Source organism: Schistocerca serialis, chromosome 11 (genome assembly GCF_023864345.2).
Source record: "Schistocerca serialis cubense isolate TAMUIC-IGC-003099 chromosome 11, iqSchSeri2.2, whole genome shotgun sequence".
NCBI classification, from domain to species: domain Eukaryota; kingdom Metazoa; phylum Arthropoda; class Insecta; order Orthoptera; family Acrididae; genus Schistocerca; species Schistocerca serialis.
Genome location: NC_064648.1, coordinates 206,649,570 through 206,664,007, shown reverse-complemented (window position 1 = coordinate 206,664,007; position 14,438 = coordinate 206,649,570). Strand labels below are relative to the sequence as shown.

Below are 14,438 nucleotides of genomic sequence, written 5' to 3'. Positions count from 1 at the left end.
AGAGTATTCCAGTCCAAAGCTATCTCTAAGTCTACAAATGCTAGAAACGTAGGTTTACTTTTCCTTACTCTTTCTTCTAAGATAAGTCTTAGGGTCAGTATTGCCTCATGTGTTCCAACATTTCTAAGAATTCTTTACAGATGAATGGAAAAACTGGTAGAAGCCGACCTCGGGGAAGATGAGTCTGGATTCTGTAGAAATGTTGAAACATGTGAGGCAATACTGACTCTACGATTGGGGATATGAAAGGGAAGCAGTGGTTGGGAAGGGAGTGAGACAGGGTTGTAGCCTCTTCCCGATGTTATTCAATCTGTATATTGAGCAAGCAATCCATGGAGAGGAAATATAAGGTTAAGGTTTGCCGATGACATTGTAATTCTGTCAGAGACAGCAAAGGACCTGGAAGAGCAGTTGAACGGAATGAACAGTGTCTTGTAAGGAGGATATAAGATGAACATCAACAAAAGCAAAACGAGGATAATGGAATGTAGTCAATTAAATCAGGCGATGCTGAGGATATTAGATTAGAAAATGAGAAGCTTAAAGTAGTAAATGAGTTTTGGTATTTGGGGAGCAAAATAACTGATGATGGTTGAAGTAGAGAGGATATAAAATGAGAATGGCAATAGCAAGGAAAGTGTTTCTGAAGAAGAGAAATTTGTTAACATCGAGTATAGATGTAAGTGTCAGGAAGTCTTTTCTGAAAGTATTTGTATGGAGTGTAGCTATGTATGGAAGCAAAACGTGGATGATAAATAGTTTAGACAAAAAAAGAATAGAAGCTTTTGAAATGTGGTGCTACAGAAGAATGCTGAAGAGTAGATGGGTAGATCACATAACTAATGAGGAGGTACTGAATAGAATTGGGAGGAAGAGAAGTTTGTGGCACAACTTGACTAGAAGAAGGGATCGGTTGGTAGGACATGTTCTGAGGCATCAAGGGATCACGAATTTAGTATTTGAGGGCAGCGCAATGGGTACAAATCGTAGAGGGAGACCAAGAGATGAATACACTAAACAATTTCAGATGGATGTAGGTTGCAGTAGGTGCGGGGAGACGAAGAAGCTTGCACAGGATAGAGTATCATGGAGAGCTGCATCAAACCAGTCTCTGGACTGAAGGCCACAACAACAACATGTGTTAGGGGATGAAAGTTTCTATGGAGTATCACTAAAAGAATGCAAAAGGCTTGATTAACAAAAACTTGGACTCCAGCTACCACAATTGCTTTTTGGTCAGAAGTACATTCAGAAGAGACAATGCTTTTGTGGCCTAATTGTCATGAAAAGCTTAGAAGTTGTTGCAGTCTGTGAACAATATAAAATTCGTTTAAAGAGAAACAAAAAATCTATGCAGAGTATACAGTCTGCACAAGTGAAGCAGCGAGCACTTACAATGTGGGGTACTATAATCTGCACGCCACAAGCATCACTCATTGGAGGGTTCTCTCACAGTAGCTACAGGCCACATGTCGTAAGATTGTGCTTTATTTTCAGGAGAGTGAGAAGGACTTCTTTATACCTGAGCGGCCAGAAAGAGGCATGTCACTGCCTCATAATAGGTTTCACCAATGACAACTTATTATCTATCGCTTTCAGCGACTCATCTTCTCACCGCTGCATGACCTTGAACCTCAAAAGTGAGGACATAGCACATAGGGAGACATGCTTATACAGCTGCTATGCCCACTAATTCATTTGCCTAATTCCCTTGATTGTTTCAAGTGCACAAGAAGTCGGTGGCCTACGCCAAAAAAAATAAACAACCAAAGACATTAAGTGCCAAAACTGAAACCCTTTTACAACAGAGGAGAGAAATGATAATCCAAGCCGATCGTGACATGGTAGCGTATTCCGAACTATGTATGGCAGTGCAAAGAGAAATGAAAACTGACATACAGAAATTCACTGAAGACACCTTACGAGCAAGCTTGGAGAACAATACAAGTTTAAAGTCAGCCAAAAGCAAACTCACAGTCGGTAAAAAGCAGGTTATCGCACTCGATGGAAATGTCAGTCGAATCACTGAAAAGGGAGGAGGTTTTGAAGTTCATCAGAGACTTTTTATAGCAATTTGTATAGCAATCCACAGGAAAATTTGAGTGTATCTAAATTAAATGATGTACCTAGTGTTCCAGATATACTCCCATCAGAAGTCGTGTGTGCTCTAGATAGCATGAAGAAGGGAACAGTGCCGGGTCAGGATGAGCTCAGTGTTGACGTCCTCAAACTGGCAGGAGAGGTAACAATAAATCACTTGGCAAAAGTATTTACTTCCTGCCTGCACTATGCTTCAGTCCCACTATTGTGGAACAAGGCTAAGATTATTTTGATACACAAGAAAGGAAGTATTCACAATATTAAAAACCACCGTCCTATCAGCTTGCTCTCAATTTTGTACAAAATTTTCACAAAGGTCTTGTTAAACCAAATTAGTTCCACCCTAGACTCAGCCCAACCTATAGAACAAGCAGGATTCCGGAGCAATTTTAGCACTATTGACCACATTCTGACCATTAGTGAAGTGATAAGCAGAGCGAATGAATACCAACTGCCTCCTTGTATTGCCTTTGTTGACTTTGAAAAGGCATTTGACTCCATTAGCCATGTAGCTGTCCTCCAAGCTTTGAGGGAGCAAGGAGTGGGAGCAGCATACATTGAAGTGCTCAGGAAAATCTACGAGAATTCTTCAGCTTATGTTAACATTGGCGAATCAACTCAAGAATTCCGCATCATGAGGGGTGTCAAGCAAGGCGATCCCATCTCCCCAAAACTGTTCTCTGCTGTATTGGAAATGGCTATGTCAAAGCTGAGCTCGGAAGGTAAGGGAATTAGAATTAATGGGCGCTAAATGACCATTCTGCTGTTGCTCTCATGATGGAACTACTTGGAGAAGCTTTATTCACTTCACTTCTTCACATGACATTTCTCCAACTGCAGGCTCTTGTGTAATGTACTGTCTTACATCACGCATGTTTTTTTAAGACCAGTTGTTTTTTAATAGCGATATCAGCTAACATATTCAAGCGTAAGCACAGTCTCTAAATGTCTAGCTCATTTCTGAAAAACTCAGTTGATTTTTTCAAATTTCTTTCAGCTCTGTTTACTAGAAGCAAGCACTCTGGTTCAACTGCAATGACTTGTGAGAGTCCAGTTGAAACAAACCACTCAGTGCAAGATTTCGCTGTTTCACAAACTTCAATGTAAATAGCTTTGTAATATTCCTTAGGGGTTTTGAAAGTGTGCGGTAAGCTGGGTTCATTGTTTTCATACTTCCTTGGTATACTTCGATTCTGAGGAAGTGAAGGATCATCAACTTGTGAAGGTTTTTCTTTTAAATACAATTCCCAAAAGTGTTCAAAACTATCACGCCTTCCATATGATATACAAATCAAGCCCTCATATATTTTTTCCAGATCAGCAACACTTATATGAGGGCATTAAATTTTTTCACTGATATCATCTACTGGGTTCATTGCATGGCAATAAAGATGTAAAAAGAAATAAGTCTTGAATTGTAACATTGACTCAAGATAGCCTGCACATTTGTAACATGCATCTGTTTTGTTCTCTGCAGAAAATGTTTCAAAAACTCTAGAAGTTCTTCAAAGTTTTTCAGTACTCTCAATATACTAGAAGCTCGCATAGTCCATCGAGTTGGGCAAAGGGGTCATAGACTAGCTTGGTCGTTGGCACTCTCACAGCGTATGCTTCTGAAAAGTCCCATCCTTTTGTTGGATTCCCTTACGGTGTTTATTAAGTAGTTGGCTAAAGCCATAATATCGCTCATAGACGTAATGTGGCAGAGACTGTCTACAACTGCCAACTCTAAACTGTGAGCAATGCAGTGCACATGACATGCTTTTGGTTGTACATCCAAAACTAACTCTTTTTAGTCCTTTGAACTTGCCTCTCATATTCGAGGCACCATCATGGCGCTGTCCACTTAAGTTATCCATTGACAAATCAAGACGAGCAAAAACGTCTTTTAAAATATTAAACAAGAGTTTGCAATTCAGTGTTAGGGGTCTCGTATAAGCCAATAAAGTCTTTGTTGATGATTAAGGAATCATCAACAGTATGACTACAAAATGACACTTGTTCATGAATCTAAGAACCACTAGTTTCATCAACCATAATAGAAAAATGTTCAGTCTTCTTGACTGAAGCCAATACCATCCTCAACACAAGACTTTCCTAATAGATCAATGATCTCGTTTTGAATATTGTGGGACATCCACTTACACCCAGCATGCCCTAACCAATCTTTAAACTCAGGTATGTCTTTCTTTCGGAGTTCCAACAATTGAAAACAATTTCAGTTTACATCTTCATCCCCTCTAATTGCTAGTCCTTATTGGCATAGAAATTGCACGATAGTATAAAGAGCTAATGGCCTTTCTTCATATCACTATCTAACTGTTCATTCAATTGGGAGGCCACACTTGGGTTAGTGATAGAATTAGTTTCAGAACACCTTCTTCATGCATAAACGTATTTTCATGAAGACGGAATTTTTCCAAAGCCTTTTTCCAGTTAGAAAAACATATGGAAGAAAATGCATCTTCTTGTTTTGAAGAAAATTGTAATAGATTTTTAGCATCTGCCTCTTTTTCGGTAGATGCTTCATATTCTAGCCATGTATATTTGATCAACCAAAACTTCTGAAATGATCTTCCCTTACTGGATTGTCCAGGTTTCGGCTGTAAACGGTTCTCGCCTGAAGATGACGAAGCAACTGGCAACAATAATTGTTGGAGGTTGACTTGCAGTATCATCAACTTCCAAGCTTGCCTTTTTGGTAGCAAATTTATCCATTGCAAACTTAATTCACAATACACTAACAGACTAAAGTAAACAAAATATAGTCATATAAAATAGTCCACTAAAGTCGGAACACTAAACACGTCTGCAGCATGCACTTAACGAAACTATCCACGCTGAATGACCACGACAACAGGGTGGGCTTTATATAGCTGCAGCGTTGTAATGTCTTGAAGCGTCAGGCGATGCGAGGAGGAGGGTTCCAGGCACTTCTGCTCCAGTCCTTTTGATGTCACCAAGGTCACATCGCTGGCCCGCCGGCGCCAGACTTTACCCAAAGGTTCACGCACTGGGACAAATGCTAAATGTGCCCGCAGCACCGTAACACTATCATGATTCACACCACTTTCAATTAACCTGCTTACTACCATAATAATTATTTGTCTTAACTCATTACTGAATGTATTTTAAAAGGTATCTATCGTTGAACAAGGAAAATAAAAAATTCCAACATAATTTTGTGATTTTACGAAGCATAATATAACTAATCCTTCCCCCCATGAATCATGGACCTTGCCGCTGGTGGGGAGGCTTGTGTGCCTCAGCGACACAGATAGCAATACGGTAGGTGCAACCACAACGGAGGGGTATCTGTTGAGAGGCCAGACAAACATGTGGTTCCTTAAGAGGGGCAGCAACCTTTTCAGTAGTTGCAGGGGCAACAGTCTGGATGATTGACTCATCTGGCGTTGTAACACTAACCAAAATGGTCTTGCTGTGCTGGTATTGTGAATGGCTGAAAGCAAGGGGAAACTACGGCCGTAATTTTTCCCGAGGGCACTTAGTTTTATTCTATGGTTAAATGATGATGGCGTCCTCTTGGGTAAAATATTCCGGAGATAAAATAGCCCCCCATTCGCATCTCCGGGCGGGGACTACTAAGGAAGACGTCATTATCAGGAGAAAGAAAACTGGCGTTCTACGGATCGCAGCGTGGAATGTCAGATCCCTTAATCGGGCAGGTAGGTTAGAAAATTTAAAAAGGGAAATGGATAGGTTGAAGTTAGATATAATGGGAATTAGAGAAGTTCGGTGGCAGGAGGAACAAGACTTTTGGTTAGGTGAATACAGGGTTATAAATACAAAATCAAATAGGGGTAATGTATGATGAGATAAAAGAAATTATTCAGACAGTGAAGGGAGATGAAAATTTAATAGTCATGGGTGACTGGAATTCGATAGTAGGAAAAGGAAGAGAAGGAAATTTAGTACGTGAATATGGAATGGGGGTAAGGAATGAAAGAGGAAGCCGCCTGGTAGAAGTTTGCACAGAGTATAACTTAATCATAGCTGACACTTGGTTCAAGAATCATAAAAGAAGGTTGTATACATGGAAGAAGCCTGAAGGTACTGAAAGTTTCAGATAGATTATATAATCGTAAGACAGAGATTTAGGAACCAAGTTTTAAATTTTAAAACCTTTCCAGGGGAAGATGTGGACTCCAACCACAATCTACTGGTTATGAACTGTAGATTAAAACTGAAGAAACTGCAAAAAAGTGGGAATTTAAGGAGATGGGACCTGGATAAACTGACAGAACCAGAGGTTGCAGATAGTTTCAGGGGGAGCATTAAGGAACTATTGACAAGAATGAGGGAAAGAGATATAGAAGAATGGGTAGCTCTGAGGGATGAAGTAGTGAAGGCAGCAGAGGAGCAAAAAGGTAAAAAGAAGAGGGCTAATAAGAATCCTTGCATTACAGAACAGATACTGAATTTAACTGATGAAAGGAGAAAATCAGAAATTCGTAAACGAAGCAGGCAAAAAGGAATACAAACGTCTCAAAAATGAGATCGACAGGAAGTGCAAAATGGCTAAGCAGGGATAGCTAGAGGACAAATGTAAGGATGTAGAGGCTTATCTCGCTAGGGGTAAGATAGATACAGCCTACAGGAAAATTAAAGAGACCTTTGGAGAAAAGAGAGCCACTTGCATGAATATCAAGAGCTCAGATGGAAACCCAGTTCAAAGTAAAGAAGAGAAAGCAGAAAGGTGGAAGGAGTATATAGAGGGGCTATACAAGGGCGATGTTCTTGAGGACAATATTATGGAAATAGAAGAGGATATAGATGAAGATGAAATGGGAGATATAATACTGTGTGAAGAGTTGGACAGAGCACTGAAAGACCTGAGTCGAAACAAGGCCCCCGGAGTAGACAACATTCCATTAGAACTACTGACAGCCTTGGGAGAACCAGTCCTGACAAAACTCTACCATCTGCTGAGCAAGATGTAGGAGACAGAAGAAATACCCTCAGACTTCAAGAAGAATATAATAATTCCAATCCCAATGAAAGCAGGTGTTAACAGATCTGAAAATTACTGAACTAGCAGTTTAATAAGCCACAGCTGCAAAATATTAACACGTATACTTTACAGACGAATGGAAAAACTGGTGGAAGCTGACCTCGGGGAATCAGTTTGGATTCCGTAGAAATGTTGAACACGTGAGGCAATACTGACCCTATGACTTATCTTAGAAAATGGATTAAGGAAAGGCACACCTACATTCCTAGCATTTGTAGACTTAGAGAAAGCTTTTGACAATGTTGACTGGAATACTCTCTTTCAAATTCCGAAGGTGGCAGGGGTAAAATACAGGAAGCGAAAGGCTATTTACTATTTGTATAGAAACCAGATGGCAGTTATGACTCGGGGGGCACGAAAGGGAAGCAGTGATTGGGAAGAGAGTGAGCCAAGGTTGTAGCCTATCCCTGATGTTATTCAGTCTCTATATTGAGCAAGCTGTAAAGGAAACAAAAGAAAAGTTTGGAGTAGGCATGAAAATCCACGGAGAAGAAATAAAAACTTTGCAGTTCGCCGAAGACATTGTAATTCTGTCAGAGACGGCAAAGGACTTGGAAGAGCAGTTGAATGGAATGGACAGTGGCTTGAAAGGAGGATATAAGATGAACGTCAACAAAAGCAAAACGAGGATAATGGAATGTAGTCTAATTAAATCGGGTGATGCTGTGGGTATTAGATAAGGAAATAAGACACTTAAAGTAGTAAAGGAGTTTTGCTATTTGGGGAGCAAAATAAATGATGATGGTCGAAGTAGAGAGGATATAAAATGTAGACTGGCAATTGCAAGGAAAGCGTTTCTGAAGAATAGAAATTTGGTAACATCGAGTATAGATTTAAGTGCCGGAAGTCGTTTCTGAAAGTATCTGTATGGAGTGTAGCCATGTATGGAAGTGAAACATGGACAATAAATAGCTTAGACATGAAGAGAATAGAAGCTTTCGAAATGTGGTGCTACAGAAGAATGTTGAAGATTAGGTGGATAGATCACGTAACTAATGAGGAGGCATTGAATAGGATTGGGGATAAGAGATGTTTGTGGCACAATTTGACTAGAAGAAGGGATCAGTTGGTAGGACATTCTGAGTCATAAAGGGATCACCACTTTAATACTGGAGGGCAGCATGGAGGGTAAAAATAGTAGAGGGGGACCAAGAGATGAATACACTAAGCAGAATCAGAAGGATGTAGGCTGCAGTAGGTACTGGGAGATGAAGCTTGCACAGGATAGAGTAGCACGGAGAGCTGCATCAAACCAGTCTCTGGACTGAAGACAACAACAACAATATAACTAATAATTTCCTTAAATTATTGGGGTGTTCTGCCGCCCCCCCCCCCAAATGAATTTTTGAGGGGGCTTGGGCCCCCTCATGCCCCATGGAGTCAGCACCTGTGACAACAGGTGCAGATCCCGGGAAAGTTGGGTGTGGGGGGATACATGTCTTGGATTAAGTTATGAGACAGCCACCCCCACTGCCAAGAACATTTTACTCTGTGTTTACATTCAAGCAGTTTAAAAATGGCAAGGCATTCTAGTAAATAACCAGCAATTTTTAATGCAGGATACATTTCAGTTGCTCACTTAAGGATCTGCCCACAAAGATGCAACTGCTGACTGATCGGCTGCAGTGAACATTCAAGCCATATCAAAAATGACAATGCACTGACCTACAATATCTCCAGCCAAGAATAAATCCGACCAACAGATGTGCAACCCCCACCCCCTCCTCTCTGTCTCTTCTTTTTCTGTCCCTCCGGGCACGTGATTCCTGCCCGTAGGTGGGAACAACTGAAAGAAACTTCATTCACACTTATTTAAATGCTCACAAAGCCATAGTTTACAAAACTGTGTTCATAGTCATAGAGCTAAGTGAAATAGTAAGTGCATGTTATGATTTCATGTCATGTAAACTACTATTCTTTTGCCTTATGCTAACGTGATGTAAGAAACATTAATGCAAGCAAATTATTATTATTATTGTTAAATTCTAGGCATGTTGTTGTTGTGGTCTTCAGTCCTGAGACTGGTTTGATGCAGCTCTCCATGCTACTCTATCCTGTACAAGCTGCTTCATCTCCCAGTACCTACTGCAGCCTACATCCTTCTGAATCTGCTTACTGTATTCATTTCTTGGTCTCCCTCTACGATTTTTTCCCTCCACGCTGCCCTCTAGCGCTAAATTGGCGATCGCTTGATGCCTCAGAACATGTCCTACCAACCGAACATTCTAGGCATAGGGATTTATTTAAAATTTAAAGTTACAACGTATTTTATTTGGGGCAAGGTGGGGAGGGGAGACAGCGAGAAACCATCCATTACCTCAAAAACCCAGTCTTGGATCTGTGCCTGATGTCAAGAAGACCATGTCTTATTTTGTACCTCCAGCCACGCAGTCTCTGAACACCCAACAAATCCCTGTCTGCAATGTGTTTCAGTAAATAGACGATAATAGGTTTCAAAGTTCAGTTACTGGGAGATGGAGGAGGAAACAAACAACATTCAACCATTATAAATGTAGTTGGGGGGGAAAAATCAGGTTGAGATTTGCTACAGGTGAACGTAGCAGGGATTAGTCTTACCCTACAGCTCCCTATAGCACCAAGGAAGTTATTTCCTGATGTGTTTAATCCATTTTATCGTCCTGTCCTTTTTTGTTCAGTGTTTCATCCATATTCCTTCCCTGACCAATGCTGCAAAGAACCTCATTTCTTACCTTTCCAATCCACTGAATTCTTACAATCTCTCTGTAGCACCACATCGCAAATGTTTTGATTCTCTTCTTTCCCAGTTCTTCCATAGCCCACAACTCACTCCAAACAATGCCATACTCTACAACGCATTCTCAGAAATTTCTTCCCCCAATTACGCTCTACATCTGATACTAGACTGATTAAAATTACTTGATACTTCCAATTTCTTGTCTGGTTTTATCCCGAATCCTGAATCTGGTCTTTTTATTTCCTATTTCATCACACATGATAACTACACCATCACACACACACACACACACACACACACACACACACACACACACACACAATGCTAACAAAATGCACTCATTTCATACAGGGCACTAACCAAACACTACTGGATTCTTCCACAAGATATGGTTCAGGGTCATATGTAGTTATCTCTGATACCGGCTTACATTAGATAAGCTTTGCACAATATTGCATGAAGCCAAATTTCAGAAGGCTACAACTAATCATTACATCTAGGTAATTAGATTCATAAATATAACACCTGTGCCACAATGTGATGGTTTAAGGCGGTGGTTAGTGTATAAACCTGATGTATGGAAGATTGTAGGAGCGAATCTCGAAAAATGCACTAATCAAAAACTTTGACATCATTTTTATTCAAATAACTGGCTTAAATGTAATTTTTGTTATTTCTAACACTTTTCTTTATTATTTTCATCATTGTATTGACTGTTTTATTTCCTCTTTATTTTTCTTGCTATATTTGTTTTTGTTGGAATCCGCTTGTGTAACCTATAACCCGCAACCAAGTGCCAACCAGGGCTGCTCATCAGTTGGTAACGTGGCAGACCATATAGCCAGTGCGAGGGTAGTTTCAGGTAACTAACGACAGCGAGGAATTACAGTTTGCTCTTATTGTTGAAACTGAAGTTTTGCTGTCTTGAGTTTGTTCATAGAGGTTAGCCTTAAACACAATGAACAAAGTGATCACGATTTTAGTTCTGCCACAGATTGCCGTTTTCTCAGATACACTCAACATCACAAGGCGGTGGTTAGGTTAGGACACAAGTTTAAATTGAAGGCTACAAAACACGTCATCTGTTGCAGTTCAATCACTGGTCACTTAAAATCAGCTACTAACAGTGCATCTCCCATTTCCATCATCCCTCACAGCAGCTGCTTCTAACATTGCTCTGCATTACACATTAACAGCATTTGTGAAGTGACCCACTGGGTTTGTGTGATGCCTAGAACACGGTGGTAGCCGGCAGCAGATGTGGCAACACTGATGTGACAAGTAACAGATCTCAACAATCAAATAATTTTAATCAGATTATAGTAGCTTTTTTCTTTTTTTCCTTCTTTAACTAAGTAATGCCCTCTCTGACTCTACTAGTTTACTTCTTTACAGGCTCCTTGCTTTGATCATTGTTCATTATTTTGCTTCTCAAATAGCAATATCTTCACTTCAGCCACTAATGTGATCCCCAGTTCTGACGTTAAGCTTGTTGCGTAACTCATTTCTGTTACCTCTCCTCATTATTTTTAATCTTTCTTTGGATTACTCTATGTTCACTGGGTTGTTCATTCCATTCAACAGGTCTTGCAATCTTCTGCACTTTTATGTTTCAACAGAAATTATGAAAGCTGGAGGGAAAAGTGATACAATATGAACATGCAAGAATGTTTACAGATGGCCTGCAGAGAAAGGCAATCCCCCAAAAGCTCTAAAATACACTCTAGATTTTCCTTCATAAAAGTGGGGACATGACAAATTATATACTTACCAGTCTCCTTAAAATACTGTACAAATATTGGAGAAAAAAGATTTATTTCAATGGGGCAAAACAATGAGCTGGTTATCAGAAGTTTATATAAACAATGGCTCATTTGAAGGTTTTGGATGGAGCACTTTATCTGAAACTGATGGAGTTCCATAAAGCTTCTGACTCCATTTCAACAATAGCTGCAATGACAGTCTTTGAAAACAAGGGACTGACTCAGCAACATTAATATACTGATGCTGATCAATCAAAATACTGGTCACTTTGAGATTGAATGCCACCTTGCGGGATTGTGAGCACACAACACAGTAATGAAAGTATACAAACGGAAAAGAAACAAATGGAGAATCTGTCTAGTAATGATATGAGCTCCAAAGGGGAAACACAATGACATAAGCAATTCTGACAAAGGGCAGGTTCTTGCATCCCCACGCAAGGGGATGAGCATCTTGGAAACAGCAGACAGTAGAATTTGAAGGGACCGTTACAGTTGTGGAGTTTGTCAACATTACACTGGAAACCACCTGCATTCCTCGATGGCTTCTCTGACAGTGAAGGCACCTTCCAGCAAGACAATTTGGCAAAACTAGAATCATGCTACAGCTGCTTGATAAGCATGACAGTGAACTCAAGTTGATGTCTTGCAACCAAATTCAACTGGTCTGAACTCAATCTGGGACACAAACAAGCCCATAATTTGCAGGAATGGTGTGACCTGCCTGTTGATATCTGATGCCACATACCTCCAAAAACCTACCAATGGCTTGTCAAATACATGCTATGCAGAATCACTGCTATACTGCATTCTAAAAGTGAACGAATATGCTATTAAGAAGTTGGACACAATGTACTGGCTAATTAATGTGTAAGCACATCAGATTTCACCAAGACAGTGAGAAATTAAGAATGGAAACAAATTTGAAACAAGGAGATTCCATATTGTGAAAACTGTTCTCAGCAATTCTATAAAAAAGTTTCAGATTTTCAAACTGGGAAAATTAAGGAGGACTAGGGTAAGTCAATTATTGTCCACAACTGAGTTATTGTTTTTTGTTCATTTTGGTAGTACTGTTGTTTTACATTGATGACACATGCTTTGTTTATTTGTTGTTATATCTCTGCAATTTTCAAGCTGCTAGGTTAGTTTTGTTATTGCTGTCGTGCTGTTAATCATGGCTGCTCTGCTGCCTATTTGCACCAAAGAAGAGCAGCGTTCAGTGATCCGTTTTTGTGGTCGGAAGGCATATCACGGGCTGAAATTCATCGAAGACTTTTGGTACAGTATGGGAACAGTGTTTTGGCACAACGGAGTGGCTACAAATGCATTGAAAAATTTCAAAATGGTTGCACAAGTGTTAAGCATGAAGGAGCCGGACTACCGTTTACCACAACAAATTAAGAAACCATTGAACATTCATGTGAAATGATTCTCTTAGACAGACTATTAACTATTGATGAAGTGGCACATCATCTCCAAATTAGTCGCAGTTCTGCCTACAAAATCATCCACAACAGGCTTGGGTTTAATAAAGTCTGTGTAAGATGTGTCCCAAAACAACTCACACAGTTGCATAAACAAACGTGCTTGGATATCCACAAAAAACATTTTGATCACTATTGCAACAAAGGGAACAACTTCTTGGACAGGATCATTACTAGTGACAAAACGTGGATCCATCATTACGAGCCGGAGAGCAAACAGCAGAGTATGGAATGGAAACATCCAAATTCGCTGTGCATGAAAAAGTTCAAGACCCAATCATCTGCAGGAAAACTGATACAGCTTTTGGGGTGCACAAGGTCCAGTACTGGAACATTATGGGGAAAAGGGTGCAACAATAAACATTGTACGTTACAGTGAGGTGTTTACTGCCAGGCTAAAGCCTGCAATTTGAAGCAAACACTGAGGATTGCTGTCAAAAGGTGTTGTGTTGTTGCACGACAATGCCCGTCCGCATTGAAGTACTGGATCATCTTCCATGTAGTCCCGAACTTGCCCCTTCTGACTATCACTCGTTTGGTCCACTCAAAGTGGTATTAATGGGGCCATCGATTTGCCTCAGACGAAGCAGTGAAGAAACAATGCATTCCTGGCTCGCGGCTCAACCGAGACCCTTCTTTTATGAGGGCATCAGGAAGCTTGTACGATGGACCAAGTGCGTTGAAATGCGAGGAATATCAAAAAATGATGTTCTTGTGAGTTTCCTATTTGATTACAATTAAATTTTATAAGAACTTTGTGGATAATAATTGACTTACCTTCATATTAATGGAACATATTTGAAAGTTTGTTGGTGATATTCAACAACAAGTAGATGAACATAACAAAAGTAGGCCTGAAAATCAGTTATTGTCAGACTAAAACACTGGTTAAGCAACACAATGAAAGGAATATTACAGAAATAAACAATGAAGTCACATAAGTTGTTGATGAGCTTTTATGCTGAGGACAGTTGAAATCAATGACTTGAGGAGAGCAAAGGAAGGAAACAGAAGGGTGGAAACGGACTTATGCAGTTTTCCAAACTAAGACTCACATGTGTCTGAAAAAGAAGACTTACAATCAGTTTGTATTAATACATTTTACTCGTGTCAGTAAGTAAGAGAGAAATGTGAGAAAAACATCACGTAACTGGGATTGCCAGATGAACAACAAAGACAGAGAGAAATCCATGCTGGTAATTACGGTGAGAGACAGGAAGATAACAGATGGGCCAGGGAATCAGAGATGTATTGCAAATGAAAAGGTTGTGGGCGGTCATTTTGCCAGGAGAATGGATGTTAGTTGGAGTGAAGGAGTTCTCTGTTAGATTCTAAGAGAT

At 40.0% G+C, this 14,438-nt stretch overlaps 1 protein-coding gene across 1 annotated transcript in view; it reads right to left on the bottom strand.

Annotated features, from left to right (window-relative positions):
• Positions 1 to 13,881, bottom strand: part of LOC126426661 (venom serine protease-like) — a 107,854-nt gene extending 93,973 nt beyond the window's left edge. The window contains exon 1 of the mRNA XM_050088546.1: positions 13,876 to 13,881. Coding sequence (XP_049944503.1) covers positions 13,876 to 13,881 — 6 coding nt within the window. The remainder of the gene's footprint in view (positions 1 to 13,875) is intronic.
• Between the last annotated feature and the right edge of the window lie 557 nt (positions 13,882 to 14,438).